Raw genomic sequence first — 13092 nt, 5'->3', positions numbered from 1 at the left:
GCGTCTTACACTGGCCATTTTTTGGGCTTTAGATCAACATGTTTGTGAAGGAAAACTTTACTAAAATGACTTCCCAAAAACGCAGCAGAAGTTAGAAGAAGCCTTCTTTTTTTACTTCTTCAAAACGTGGCCTAGGTGCTTTTTGGGTCAGAAAAAACACTTTCTGTGCTTATTCACCAAACGTTTATCTGGATGCTTAAGTTAGGCTTCCCAAAAGCAAAAAGCCCAAGAAAGGCCGCTCAAACCCAGCCTAATAATTTGTATTGGATAAGTGCATTTGACAGTATAAATTTATTTGCACCAGTGCAAAATTATTGTCATACAAATGATTTGAGTGCAAATTCATCCATCTTCAATTGCTGTGGTTGTGGAATGAAAAGAAAATAACAAAACCCAGGCCAGACCGATTTGGTAAAGCATAATTACACTTTTATCCCTCCCTGCATGGATACGTCTAATTATGAGGATGATACGGTCCAAGACCAACAGCACAGCATTTATGACAGATGGAAGTACGAGAGAGGTAGGACTTAGGGGAGAGCTAGCGTCATAACCAAATCAGCCCTCGCTTCCTTCTATATTACTAAACTACCCCAACTCCATTCTTCAACCGGAGACTCACGTCATGACTCATGAGCGCACGATATTCTAACTCACGTGTCAAAGTAACTATGGTTAACAAATAATAAGTGTAGCTTTTTACTGTACGCCCTGTGTATATATAACCCAACCGGAGAAAACAGTCGAAACTGATTTCGAAAATTAAGAGAGATAGAGAGAGAGCGGGCTTGATCTACGGAAACCCAGATAATTTCCTGCTGTAAGCAGAGAAAAGCTGCGATTTCTGGGCACAGCGAGCAGTGCTTTGACGAGGGGTTGAAGTTGATGGTCCTTTAATGGTGGTTCGAACGATGCATGTTGCCTCTCGGTGGAGAAGGAAGGAGTTGTGAGTAGAACTTCCAAGGTGTTTTCATGGCGAAGGAGAAGCTGCTTTGACGGCTCGTTGAGGAAAATCGAGACTGGACTGTTTTTTAATTGTTCAGAGACGGGAACTTGGACTTGGGGAGCAACGATTCCAAGCTCTCAAGGAATCGAAGCCTGTTCCCGCGTCATAATCCTCGGATTTCTACGATCATCTTCGAATCTGATTCGAGAACCAGCGGAGATCGTTCAAAAGAAATACTAGTAAAATCCTCGGTTATTCGTTCTTCCGTCTTTGCTTTCTGGAAGATTTCTTTTTTTCAATTTTCTTTCTCTTTTGAGAGCTTAGATTATTGGTGGAGAAAAGATTAGGTTCTGCTGTTCTTTACTTCCTTGACTGGTAGTTGCTTGTTGCATTTCTGCTTGCTACGTTCTGAGTCGGTGGGGAAAAGAAGGTGATGTTTATATATTGCTGAAAGCGTTTTCGGAAGAAACTTAGAAACCCAATGTAGTGTTGTGTAGGAAGTAGGAACCTTTCAAGCGTACGTACGTAGAAGAGCTTTGAAGAGGCGAAGTGGAGTCTCTGATCCTAAAATGTACGAGTTTTTGCGGGATTCAGAAGGTGAAATCGGTTCAGCAGAGACACTAAATTCTAGCCAGAGTTCGATGAGCAGCGATAGCTGCAGTAGCATCAGTCGTCTTTCATTTGATGCTCTCGAAATCTCCGCCAAGACTTCGTCTTATTATTCGCCTGAGAGCTTTGCCTTCAAGCCCCACCGGTCGTCGGACTTCGCGTGGGAAGCTATACGTTCCGCCATTTCCCGCCGCAAGAGCGGGTTGACTTTCAGGGATTTCAAGCTCGTTCGTCGAATTGGGAGCGGCGACATTGGGAGCGTCTACCTGTGCCGTCTCAGGACCCCCGTTGCCGGCGATGATAGCTGCTATTACGCCATGAAGGTTGTGGATAAAGAAGCGCTTACGTTGAAGAAGAAGGTAGAGAGGGCGGAGACGGAGAAGAGGATTCTGAAGATGCTGGACCATCCATTCCTTCCTACTCTCTATGCAGAATTGGAAGCTTCGCATTACGCTTGCGTGGTCATGGAGTTCTGCTCTGGTGGTGATCTGCATACTCTCAGACACAAGCAACCTAGCAAACGTTTCTCGTTGAGCTCTGCAAGGTACATTAATGGAAACTCTCCCTTTTTTTCTTTTCCTATACAAATATTAAAAAAATTTAAGATACAAAGAAAAAGGGTAATTATTAATTTTACAGATCCTGTTCTAAAAAAAAATTACATATCCTGTTTCAGTGTCTCCTAGTATTAAAAGGATTTTGTCTGCTCTTCGACTCAGTGCAGAGATACTATTTAAAATTAAGAAAAGCTGCAACCTTTTGGACTTAACAAACCTTCTTCTTATTATGATTCAAAAATTAGAACCTTTCGTCTTTTTTCACATTTTTTGCATTAAATTCACCAGCCATTCATTGCATTGAGCCATTGAAGCAGGAAATTGCAGATTTTCTGGTAATTTATTTTCCGTTTTCCATTTCTACCTACGCAGAATATCTCAGTATTGCTTCTTCTGTCTACTATGTCTAATTGTCTACTACAAGCTTTTTGAACTCATCCCGGTACGATTCGGCCATGTCATGGATTAATATCTGACTCTGAGAATGTGGGTTTTTAATTTGTTCAGGTTTTATGCGGCTGAGGTTCTTGTGGCCTTGGAGTACCTGCACATGTTGGGGATCATCTACAGAGACTTAAAACCGGAGAACATCTTGGTTCGATCGGACGGTCACATCATGCTCTCTGATTTTGATCTTTCACTGTGCTCTGATGCAATACCAGCCGTCGAGTCGCCCGACTCATCCCCCGGTGCCACGACGGCCACTTCAGTGCCGTCGTCGACCGGCAGGACAAAGACAAAGAGGAGCACATATTCGACCTCGACGTTCTCTTGCCTTTACAACCGGCTCTTCCGGTCTCGCAAGGTACAGACGGCGACACTAAACCGCCGGTTCGTTGCAGAACCGGTTTCCGCCCGGTCCTGCTCCTTCGTCGGGACTCACGAGTACGTCGCTCCAGAGGTGGCTGCCGGGAAATCGCACGGGAACGCTGTAGACTGGTGGGCCCTTGGGATCTTCATCTACGAGCTGATCTACGGCCGTACACCTTTTTCCGGCGAGAACAACGAGGCCACGCTGCGAAACATAGTGCAAAAGCCGTTAGTTTTCCCGACGGAATCTCCGGCAAGTGAGACAGAAGTCCACGCACGTGATTTGATCTCCGGGCTCTTGGTCAAAGACCCGTCGACGAGGCTGGGGTCAAAAAGAGGGGCGGCGGACGTTAAGACCCACCCCTTCTTCAAAGGATTGAACTTCGCCCTTGTACGGTCATACAGACCGCCGGAGATTCCGGGTTTCCGGCGTGCTACGTCGTGCCACGAGCGGTTGAAGAAATCTTCCACGTCCAAGTTCGACTATTTTTGAACTCAACCAAAGCTTCCCCCAGGCCTCCACGTGTCCCGGCAGATTTTCCTACGCAGCGACATTGTAAATCCAGATGTTCTTCTTATCACTTTTCTCCTCCCGTAATTGTACTTTGACAGTTATTTAATATTTATAGCTGTTAAAGTATTGGCCGAAACGTGTCGTGTCGGGTTATGTGGATCGGATATATAACTACTATTACTCTATTAGCGGCCCCAGCCCACTGAGCCTAGACAAAATTTCTCTCAAACGGCACCAATTATGCGTTTGTTTTGTAGGTCTTGGTCTTGGCCTTGGTCTTGCATCATTTATTGGCCTTTTGACCTTGATTTCCTTGAATGATTGACTATACTTCAAACAACCTAAGCCATTAGATTGGAGGAACCAACGTCTCTGATTCTCATGTATGTCCCTTAAATCCGTTTGACTCTTGCTCCAATTAAGCTCTAACAGTGGTTTACAATAATAGCCACGTGGCAAATAGCATGGTTCTGGGTACAAAAGCGACAAAGCAAATGAATCTTTTAAAACAATCTAAAGAAAGGGGATTGATTTTATTACATGTGAATAAAAAAGATACAAGTAACACAAGTGATAAGGAGTCACCCCAACGAAAACAACAATCAGAAAATAAGTACATAATTCAAGACAAAATTCTTAACCATGCAGAGTATTTTTTTTCTTTACTCCTTCAAATCCTGGAAGCACCAACACTCAGCCAACAACTAAGGCTGTGTGGCTGTGTTTGGTTGCGATGCAAATAAATGTTTGCACTGATGCAAAAAAAAAAAAAAACATAGCAGTACAAAAAATTTAAGTGTAAATTCTGACCTATGTTTGTTTTAAATCTTAACTTATTTTATTTAATTGCAATAAAAATAAAGCAAATTAAAACATGAAACAAAGTAAAGTTCAAAACAAAATTATACAAGAATTTGCATTTCTTACATTTACACTTCCATGCATTTATATTAATGCAAATAAAATTGCACTGCGACGAAATACAGAAAGAACATATTGCCACCCCAACTTTTACCAAATCTCCCAACAAACAGCAAAAGGAATGCAGCCTCTTTAAAAACATCCTAAAAACTGTTTGCCAGCCAAAAAAAATGATTTATTAATTTAGGGTGGAAAATGGAGAGATTGAGGGAGACAGATGGAGGGGGCTGTCCATGTGACCACCTGCCAAGCAGCACCCCAACCAGCTCACTTGGAAGTACTGACTGTCTCCTCTTTACTGTTCAAAAGGCCCCGCCTTCAATGAAAAAGGAAAGCTCTGGTACCTTCCCATCTATATGCAGAACTGTTTGGAGCTGTTTCAACCCTAGCTAGCCAGTTAGTTTCTGACACGTTGTGTACCCTGTTGCTGTCCAGTGTCCACGTGGATAATTCATCTATCCGTCGTTGTTGAATTGCTGTTCCATGAGGTGGGTGGTGCCGGTGGGACCAAAAAGTGAAAAAATCAATAAAGAACAAAGTGGGAATGCTTTGCTTTAATGGTGATGCAGAAATTAAGAATGTAAAGATTGGGAGGAGAGAAGGGGAGAGGGGCCGTATGATGAGTTTATGATTGTATAAAAAATTGGTAAGAGCAGTAGAGAAGTCATTTGGGTTTGACTTTTTTGGCGCCTTTCTTGGGGTATAGTTAGTGCTTTTTTGCTTATAAGTTATTGCTCATTGGTTTTAGAGGTCTGGAGATTATTTAATTTGGGTGAGGCTGGCTGTCTTTCAACCGGGGCCAACTAAGCTTGGACTACTTTTACAAAAAATGTATATATCTGACCTTGTTAATAAACAGGTCCAATTTACATTGTACACTGCTGAGTGCTGTCTTCAAAATGAAGTCTAGACCAGCTCGGAACAATTTGTTTACAAAGTGGTGTGGCCTCAGCAGGATTACCAAACACAGGAGGAATTCAGAAAGAAGAGATAGAGAAGTGAGTGAATTTTCTGGAACTGTAGAACTGTTTATTTGTGTTACCCAAAATAAAAAAAAAAAAAAAAATTTAGGGACCAGTAAGATTGATTGAAGAAGATGGCAACGGTTTGCAAAACCCAGTTATGATTGGACAGAGGATACTACTTCAGGCTCTGGAATAAAAACAATAAGCATCAGAAGATTATCATCAATTCCACCAACTTTGGTGACACCCCAAGTGATCCAGACCTTTGATTCATGGGCCACCTCTATAGTCAATTCTGAGCAGAGGTTTATAAAAATATTTACTAGTGCCAGGCAGACCTAAAAACCTGCATTTGGTTGTGGAAGCAGCTAATAGTGTCCAACATGTGTATTGGGAATGGAGTCATGAGGCTTTGGCTTAAAATCTGTTCCAAAAGTATAACCATTTGAATGATTCTTGCTAACCAGTATTGTCAGGTTCAGACCAAACCAGATGATCACACCCTTTCTAAGCTGCCTGGTTCTTAGAATGTTGACTTGGTCAAACTACCTTTAAACACATATAAACTTATAAAATTTATTGTCTCAAGTCTATTTTAATATATAAAATAACAAAACATAATCTGTTGCTATTTTTAAATAGTATTTACATTGTTTTGATAGGAACAGCTCAGTTTCAAGTGGAGCTGTCAGTGGTTGATTTGCTCAGTCTGGTCTAAATATGTCCTAATTGATCCCAGTTGTGTTTACTTTAATCAATTCATTCTTTAGCCTTTTTGACCAAATATATATAGATTCTACTTACATAACCAGATTTTATCCTTAATTTAATCAGATTGTCTTGCAATCACTACCTAAATTGATGTAGGTTAAGAGAAAAAAAAATTGTTAATTACACTGTATAATATTAAGGAAACTTTAAATAACAAGGTTTCACTAGACCAACAAGAAGCATCACTAGGTTGATTAAATATGAAGAGATTTCTTTTCATGGTATAATTGATACAGTAGCCTTTTCTAGGCTTGCTAGCTTTTAAGCTAGCTATTTAGGGAAATTTGGGTTTATTATAGCTAGGTAGATCCAAACTTGATTCTTTTGTATTCGAATTTGAATTGTATTGTATTGATTGCAATGGGATATTGAACATGTATATACTATCAAAATATTATATATCATTAATAAAATGAACTAAAAATGATTTTGGCTGTGCTAAGTTGCAATGCAAATAAATTTGCACTGATGCAAAATGATGTAAGTTAAGACATGAAGTAGAATAAAGTAAAGCCCAAAAAAAAATTTAAATGAGAATTTGCATTTTTTTTTCATTTGCACTCCTATGCATTTGTACTAGTGCAAATAAAATTGCACTGCATCCAAACACAGCCTATTCAATTTGAACAACCAGATACAATTTGCAGCCCTATATTTGTAATGAAGTAAATGATCTAGGGAAAAAATAATTCTTCCAAAGGTTCAAGTTTTCTCCAGCTAGAACAAAAGTAGCTACAAAGCAAATTAAAGGTGTTCAATTCAAACATTAGGCTCAATTTAGAAAAAGTACAAATATGTACATTACAAATATATACAAAATAATAAAAAAATACAAGGTTCTGCACTCTTACATATTTGTATTTGTACTCGAGACTGAGCCTTAGCAACAGATAGTTAACAGCTAAAGTGGCTGAATTGAATGACTTATTTCTTTGTTATTCTCTATTTGTTTGCAATGCAGTTCCATTTACACTAATACAAATGATGATGCAAATGAAAAAAAAAAAAATTCTAGCCCATATACTTTGGATAGATTTCAACAATGCAAACAAACAAGGGTTTAAAAGGTCGGGAGACTCGGAATATCAAGTCAATACTAAGAGTGCTATGAGGTGTGTAGTATAGAGAGGCAAACCACGGAGCATATCGGCTGGCAGATTGGGGTCACTAGAATTTGCTAGCTAGCTCCTTTCTTTACAATTCTGACCTCATTTTTATTTGTGGGGAATATCTAGTTACGTACTGCCCGCTTCCATAGCGAGTTGCACTCTCATCCTTTTGCATTAGGCTCAGTTTGGAAGGAGTACAAATAAAAATATATACTGTGCAAATATATATTAAATTAATACAAAATATTAAGGTTCTGCACTTTACATATTTGCATTTATAAATTGTGCAGCAATCAAAGAAGCCTTAATAAATAAGGCGACATTTGACAAGTTTGCCTGTGCGGTCTTCTGAGCTTTGACAAGTTTAGAAGACCGAATTTTGAGAAGCTTCAAATGAAACTTTCTTATCTTTTCACATGATAAATGTCCTCTAAACATTTTTTTTAAATCCCTAATTTGCCTAAATACAACCTCAAAAGCTAAATATATTTTTTGGACAATACTTGCCAAACAGCACTTTCAAGAACAAAGTTCGAGTTGGAATGATTAATATATAATTTCAAATATCTTATTATTTAATTATTCTATCCAGTAAAAGATAAAAGACAAGGGAAGAAGTGTCCTTAGGGGAAAAGCGAAAAGCATATATGTCAGCATCTTCTGGAGCAAATTTCATTAATGAAAACCTTCCTGCTGATATCATAACTACTGTATATTCCTCCTGTTTTATCTAAGATCTGAACAAATTTATGTGACGTCTCAGCCAATGATGGTGCTTGCCACATTGTGCATGCTTACCATGTGGCAAAAGAATGATACTTAAATAAGATGTTTTCTATACAGAAACTCTTTATATATATCTATATATATTGCCCTTAGACAAAACTGAACTTGTACAACTCCACAGCTTGCAGACGTTGAAAGGGTCCCACTGCCTAATTAACATTGAAGGTACGTACAACTTGGGTTGAACCAACCCAAGCCCGATCTAATCCATATTAGGGTTGGTTAGGTTGGGTTGAATTGAAAATCGTGTTAGAATTAGGGTTGAAAAATTCAAATCTTAGCGATATATTTATCTAAAGTTCACAATGACTTTTAAGTGTCTGATTGTCATCATGTCGTTGCTCCAGAAAACGGCGACATATCAGCACCACGTTGGAAAAAATGGTGCTTTAGGAAGTGCCTGTTTGTTTGGAACCGTTTTTTCATAAAAAACGGTGTTCTATGTCATGCCTTGAAAATTGAGAAGGCATGGTTTGGAGTAACGTCTAATTTGGCGTTTTCTCAGATTGCGGCTCATTGCTGTCAATAAGGACGTGATGTGGCAATGATGTGGACTTTCTATAATATGTACCAGTGCTAAAAATAGACATGGAGCACTGGTACCAACCAGAAAGTGTTGCTATTGCTCCAGGAAACATCCTACCTGGCAGCAACGTTTCCAAACAAAAGAAAAGACATTGTTTTCTCAGAAAACGGAGCTTCCAACCCACACATCAGTAGAACAAAAATAGTGTTGTATCTGTAGCATCAATGCCAAACATATACTATATTTCTCTTAAACTCATCATAATTTTTCAAAGCCTCCAGAGAGTCCCTTGTCATTGAGATTTATTGTCCAAAACTTTCATTCTGTTAAAATTTCTATTAGATCACCATTAACAGAAGTTGTCCATGTAAGCATTTAAGTATTTTACATGACTAAACCACCCCTAAAATGGCCAGTCAAGCTTATTAAATACTTTTAAGACAAAAGTACCCCTGGCATGGCCAGCCAACCTTATTATATACTTTAGGCCTAGGCTGGGCTTGAAGTATTAGGCCCAAGCCCGGCTCTAAATTTTGTGGGCTTAGTGTGGGCCCAGGCCAAGGTCATGGGTAATTTTGTCGTAAAAAAAATTTAGCAAACTTGATTCACCATTTAGGAGTAGTTTGGTCATGTAAAATACTTAAATGAGTTACTTTATTTAGTGGTTACTAATGGAAATCTTAACGTAATGTGAGTTTTGGACAATAAAACTAAATGACAGAGGGATCTCCAGAAGTTTTGAAAATTCATGATGTCGCTAAAATAAATATAAAAAAGTCATGATGAATTTTATATAATATCACTATTTAAAATTAGGTTTAGAGTTGGAGGCCCTTCGAGTGATATTAATTTTATATTTATGATTAAAAATTTTGTATATATAAATACATATATTTGATTTGATTGATGATCCATATAAATGGAATAAGGTTTAAATGATAATGACATATGATTGCCGATGATCTCATAATTGAGATGGTGACGGGGCATTATGAAAAAAGGAGGTGTTGGATCAGACTGGCGGAATTGCAAGCTCTCCATATGTGTCCAGTGGACCTTTAAGTGTCTGCACCTTTTCTTTGTCTCTACCCGTAAGCCCATGTCCAACGTGTATCATTTTAATTTTATAATATATATATATATATATATATATATATATGATTGAGGAGGAGAATTTGTTTTTGTAAACTGTTATCATGATGTCTATATGTATCATTTGTGTATTAGTTTGTGTGGCACACATGGTAGAGAGAGATGAATAGAATAATTCAGATTAACTGACGACAATAGTCGTGTAGCGGACTGTTTGGAACCAACGATGATAACACCGCACATCATCCTTAAACGCTAAGGGATAGAGTGAGGGTCGTGGCCGAATCACATATGTACAACCTTGTAAGTACGTTTAGTGAGTATTTAGAAAATTAATTTTTTGACTTTAAAAAATTTAAAAATCACTTTTTAGAGAATATTTATAAGTGCTTACTCAACTTATTTGCCATATTATATGTACTTAATTATATGTATTTTATGACTGATGTGGAGCGTTATCCTAGCTACCACAGCCCACTACACAGCTATTGCATGCATTCAGCCAATATGTTATCTCTGAATAAAGTGTCAAGAGAGGAAAATAAATGAAATAAAAATTTTTCCCCCAATAATGTTTTATATGTGTTGACTTGAGTGCTTATGAATTTAATCGCTCACGTCTACCTAGCTTGAACAGCCATGCAGTTAGGGTTACTTTGAACCAAAAATTTAGATCAGTTTCCCTTCTTTTGCTTTTTTATATAGCATTCATGTATGCAATGAAGTCACATCTGTGGGGCACCCCTCCCACAATGTTCGACAGTATATCCCGGCCATGTAATGATAACATCATCGATTCTGATATTAATATTGGAAAATGTTTCTAATACACAGTAGGGATGTGCTGTGAAACAGTGGGGTGCAGGTCTGAACTCAACTGCAAGAATCCTGTTTCGTCATCCCATATGGTTCAGCTTTTGTAAGAATTGTGGATTTCCAAATACCTGATCAATGTTGATAAATTGGAGGGTATTAATATTATCTGGACCACTTGCAACGTATCCAGACCTAGACTCCAAAACAAATTAAATGAGTCGCTGGATCTATTAACATCGGCTCTCCCACCCCATATAATTAATTGCATAGGCACAGTAACAACTAACAAGGTTTAGTGTATCGATACATATCGCATTGTATTATATGTATATAAGTATCTAATATTATCAAAATTAAAAATTAATTAGAGATTATTAACAGTTTTAACCGTTAATATTCACCTTAACAATTGCATCTGTGAATATATCGAACTGAAAAAACAAAAGAAAAAAGTATGAACCGTTTGACAATACAGTGGCAATGTTATAATGTATCTATTGGAAAATATGAGACAGAGACAAATGAACATGGTTTATTAGATTGCAAGATCATCACCACCCAAATATGAATAACTGTTGTCTCAAAGGACCAAGGTTATATCCTTATCAACTGGTAGAGAAATTGGTGTTATTGTAGCTATGTGACCACAGAATAAAGCTCTGAGTACTGAGTGCTTCCAAACCAATGCGTCATCCCAACATGCTGCATTTGGGGACTGGGATATGAACTAGACGTGGTGATGGCCGGTGGAGATAAGTAATAAAGCCAGAGCTAGGCCCTCCAGGCTTCCAGCTCGAGACAACACATAATTATGCCGGAAACAACCACTGAATGCCTTTGGCTGCACTAATGTGAGCTTTGATATGGACTTCATAGAATATACTTTAATGAGAGGGTCCGGCTTGCTTTAATTTGTTACGCTCTGATAATGATGCTTCTCTCATAGCACAATGTACAAGTACGGAAAGCACCAGGTGCCATGTGTGAAGCTGAGGCAAGAGCTCGCTGTTAAAAATGGAGAAAGCGAAGGATGCGGAGCAGGATTTAGAGGTGGAGATTGATGCTCATTGCTCATTCATGTTTAATCAGATTTTTGCTGGTGGTGGGTCACACAACTCCTACAACTCCTACCAAATGGCCCTACTTTTCTGTTAACTATGCCCATTTACTTCATTGAGAGGATAAAGCAGCAATTTGATTAGTTTGGATCTACTTCTTACAAATCGGGAGGGCAATTTCTACCCTACAGAGTGGGGGTACCTTTTCCTGTTCCGATAGGTTAGGTTTTTTTGCTTCAAGGATGAGTTTTGGAATTTTTCAACCCGTACGGGTACAGGTAGGGTATGATATTAGATTAAACCTGACCCTCCTTGACCCATATATTATTAGAAAACATACGATTTATGTACTATTTATTGAGTTTAATAATATTTTGAATTTTATCTGAAGTATAATTGATAGTTTATGTGCTTCTTCATTTCTTAATCAAATAACTGAAACTTTTCTTGTTTGTTATCTTACTTATATATAATAAGAAATAATAGCAAATTAGATGTGGATTCTAAACCCAATCCACACCTACCCTTGAATGTAGGGAGGGTTTTGCATTTTTATGTACAGAAGGGTTCGAATTCTCAAAATTCAACCTGCTAAAGATTTTGGGGTAAGTATGGGTTAAAAGGTTTAGAGAGAGAGAGAGAGGGAGAGGTAGTATCGTATGCGACTGTAGTGTCTTGTGGGTAGCAGATCCGGATTCTGTTATAGGCCCGAGCATAGGATCGCTCCACCGCAGGAACCTCAGATCTTTCCTTGCCCTTGGCCTTGCGTACAGGCCCTATCTTGACTATCTCGTGGGTGATTTGTCCAAGAGATCACCAAACTCTCCTTTACTCTCTATCTTGACTGAATATTCGATATCCTCATTCAATAATGGCGTCTCCTTAAATAGGAGATTATAAGAGGAGGGTTCCTTGTTGGATTCGGCTAGGTTAGTCCTAAACGAACTCAAACTCCTACTTCTAATTAGACTACTTACTTTTAATGGTACTACAATTCCATCTAAGAATAGGGGATAAGATAAGGGACAATGGGATAAGGGATAAGGCGCGTTCTCTTGACGTGTCCGGATAAGGGTGGGCCCACCCTATGAGCTATCGTGTGGGCCCCGCTCTGCTGCTGCTGCCCATGTCGTGCGCGCGGCGCATGGTGCCACCGCCGCGCGGCATGCGCGGTGCCGCTACCGCGCAGTGCGTGCGCGCGGCTCATGGTGCTGGTCGTGTGCGCGCTGCTGCCTCAACTGCTGCCGTGTGGTGTGGGTGCTCATAACATCACTCCCCTCCTGGACTACGAGCTTGTCCTCAAGCTCGAGGTCTGGATAGGCATTGTGGAGATCGATCCAAGGGATCCAGGTCGCCTCGGCTGGAGGTAGTCCCTCCCATTCGACTAAAACCTCGAAGGTGCCTTGATGGATGCGGGACCGGATGAGGGCGCGGGGCTGGAGGATAGGTCTGCCGTCCTGCAAAGGGGGTAGGGGAGGCACATGGTCGGGAGGAGTGCCAACATAAAGCTTTAAGAGGGACACATGGAAGATGTCGTGGATCCTGTTGTGCTCCGGGAGCTCGAGTTGATAAGCTACCTTTCCTATCTTCCTTAGAATCTTGAAGGGCCTGT

At 39.4% G+C, this 13092-nt stretch overlaps 1 protein-coding gene across 1 annotated transcript; it reads left to right on the top strand.

Annotated features, from left to right (window-relative positions):
- The first annotated feature begins 751 nt into the window (after positions 1 to 751).
- Positions 752 to 3796, top strand: LOC104610820 (protein kinase PINOID-like). Its single transcript, XM_010277614.3, has 2 exons — positions 752 to 2099; positions 2620 to 3796. The coding sequence occupies exons 1-2, from the start codon at positions 1516 to 1518 to the stop codon at positions 3413 to 3415; spliced, it is 1380 nt and encodes a 459-aa protein (XP_010275916.1). The 5' UTR covers positions 752 to 1515; the 3' UTR covers positions 3416 to 3796.
- Positions 3797 to 13092: the final 9296 nt, after the last annotated feature.

Source organism: Nelumbo nucifera, chromosome 4 (genome assembly GCF_055504915.1).
Source record: "Nelumbo nucifera cultivar China Antique chromosome 4, China Antique-T2T, whole genome shotgun sequence".
NCBI classification, from domain to species: Eukaryota; Viridiplantae; Streptophyta; class Magnoliopsida; order Proteales; family Nelumbonaceae; genus Nelumbo; species Nelumbo nucifera.
This window is presented reverse-complemented; position numbering and strand designations above follow the sequence as displayed.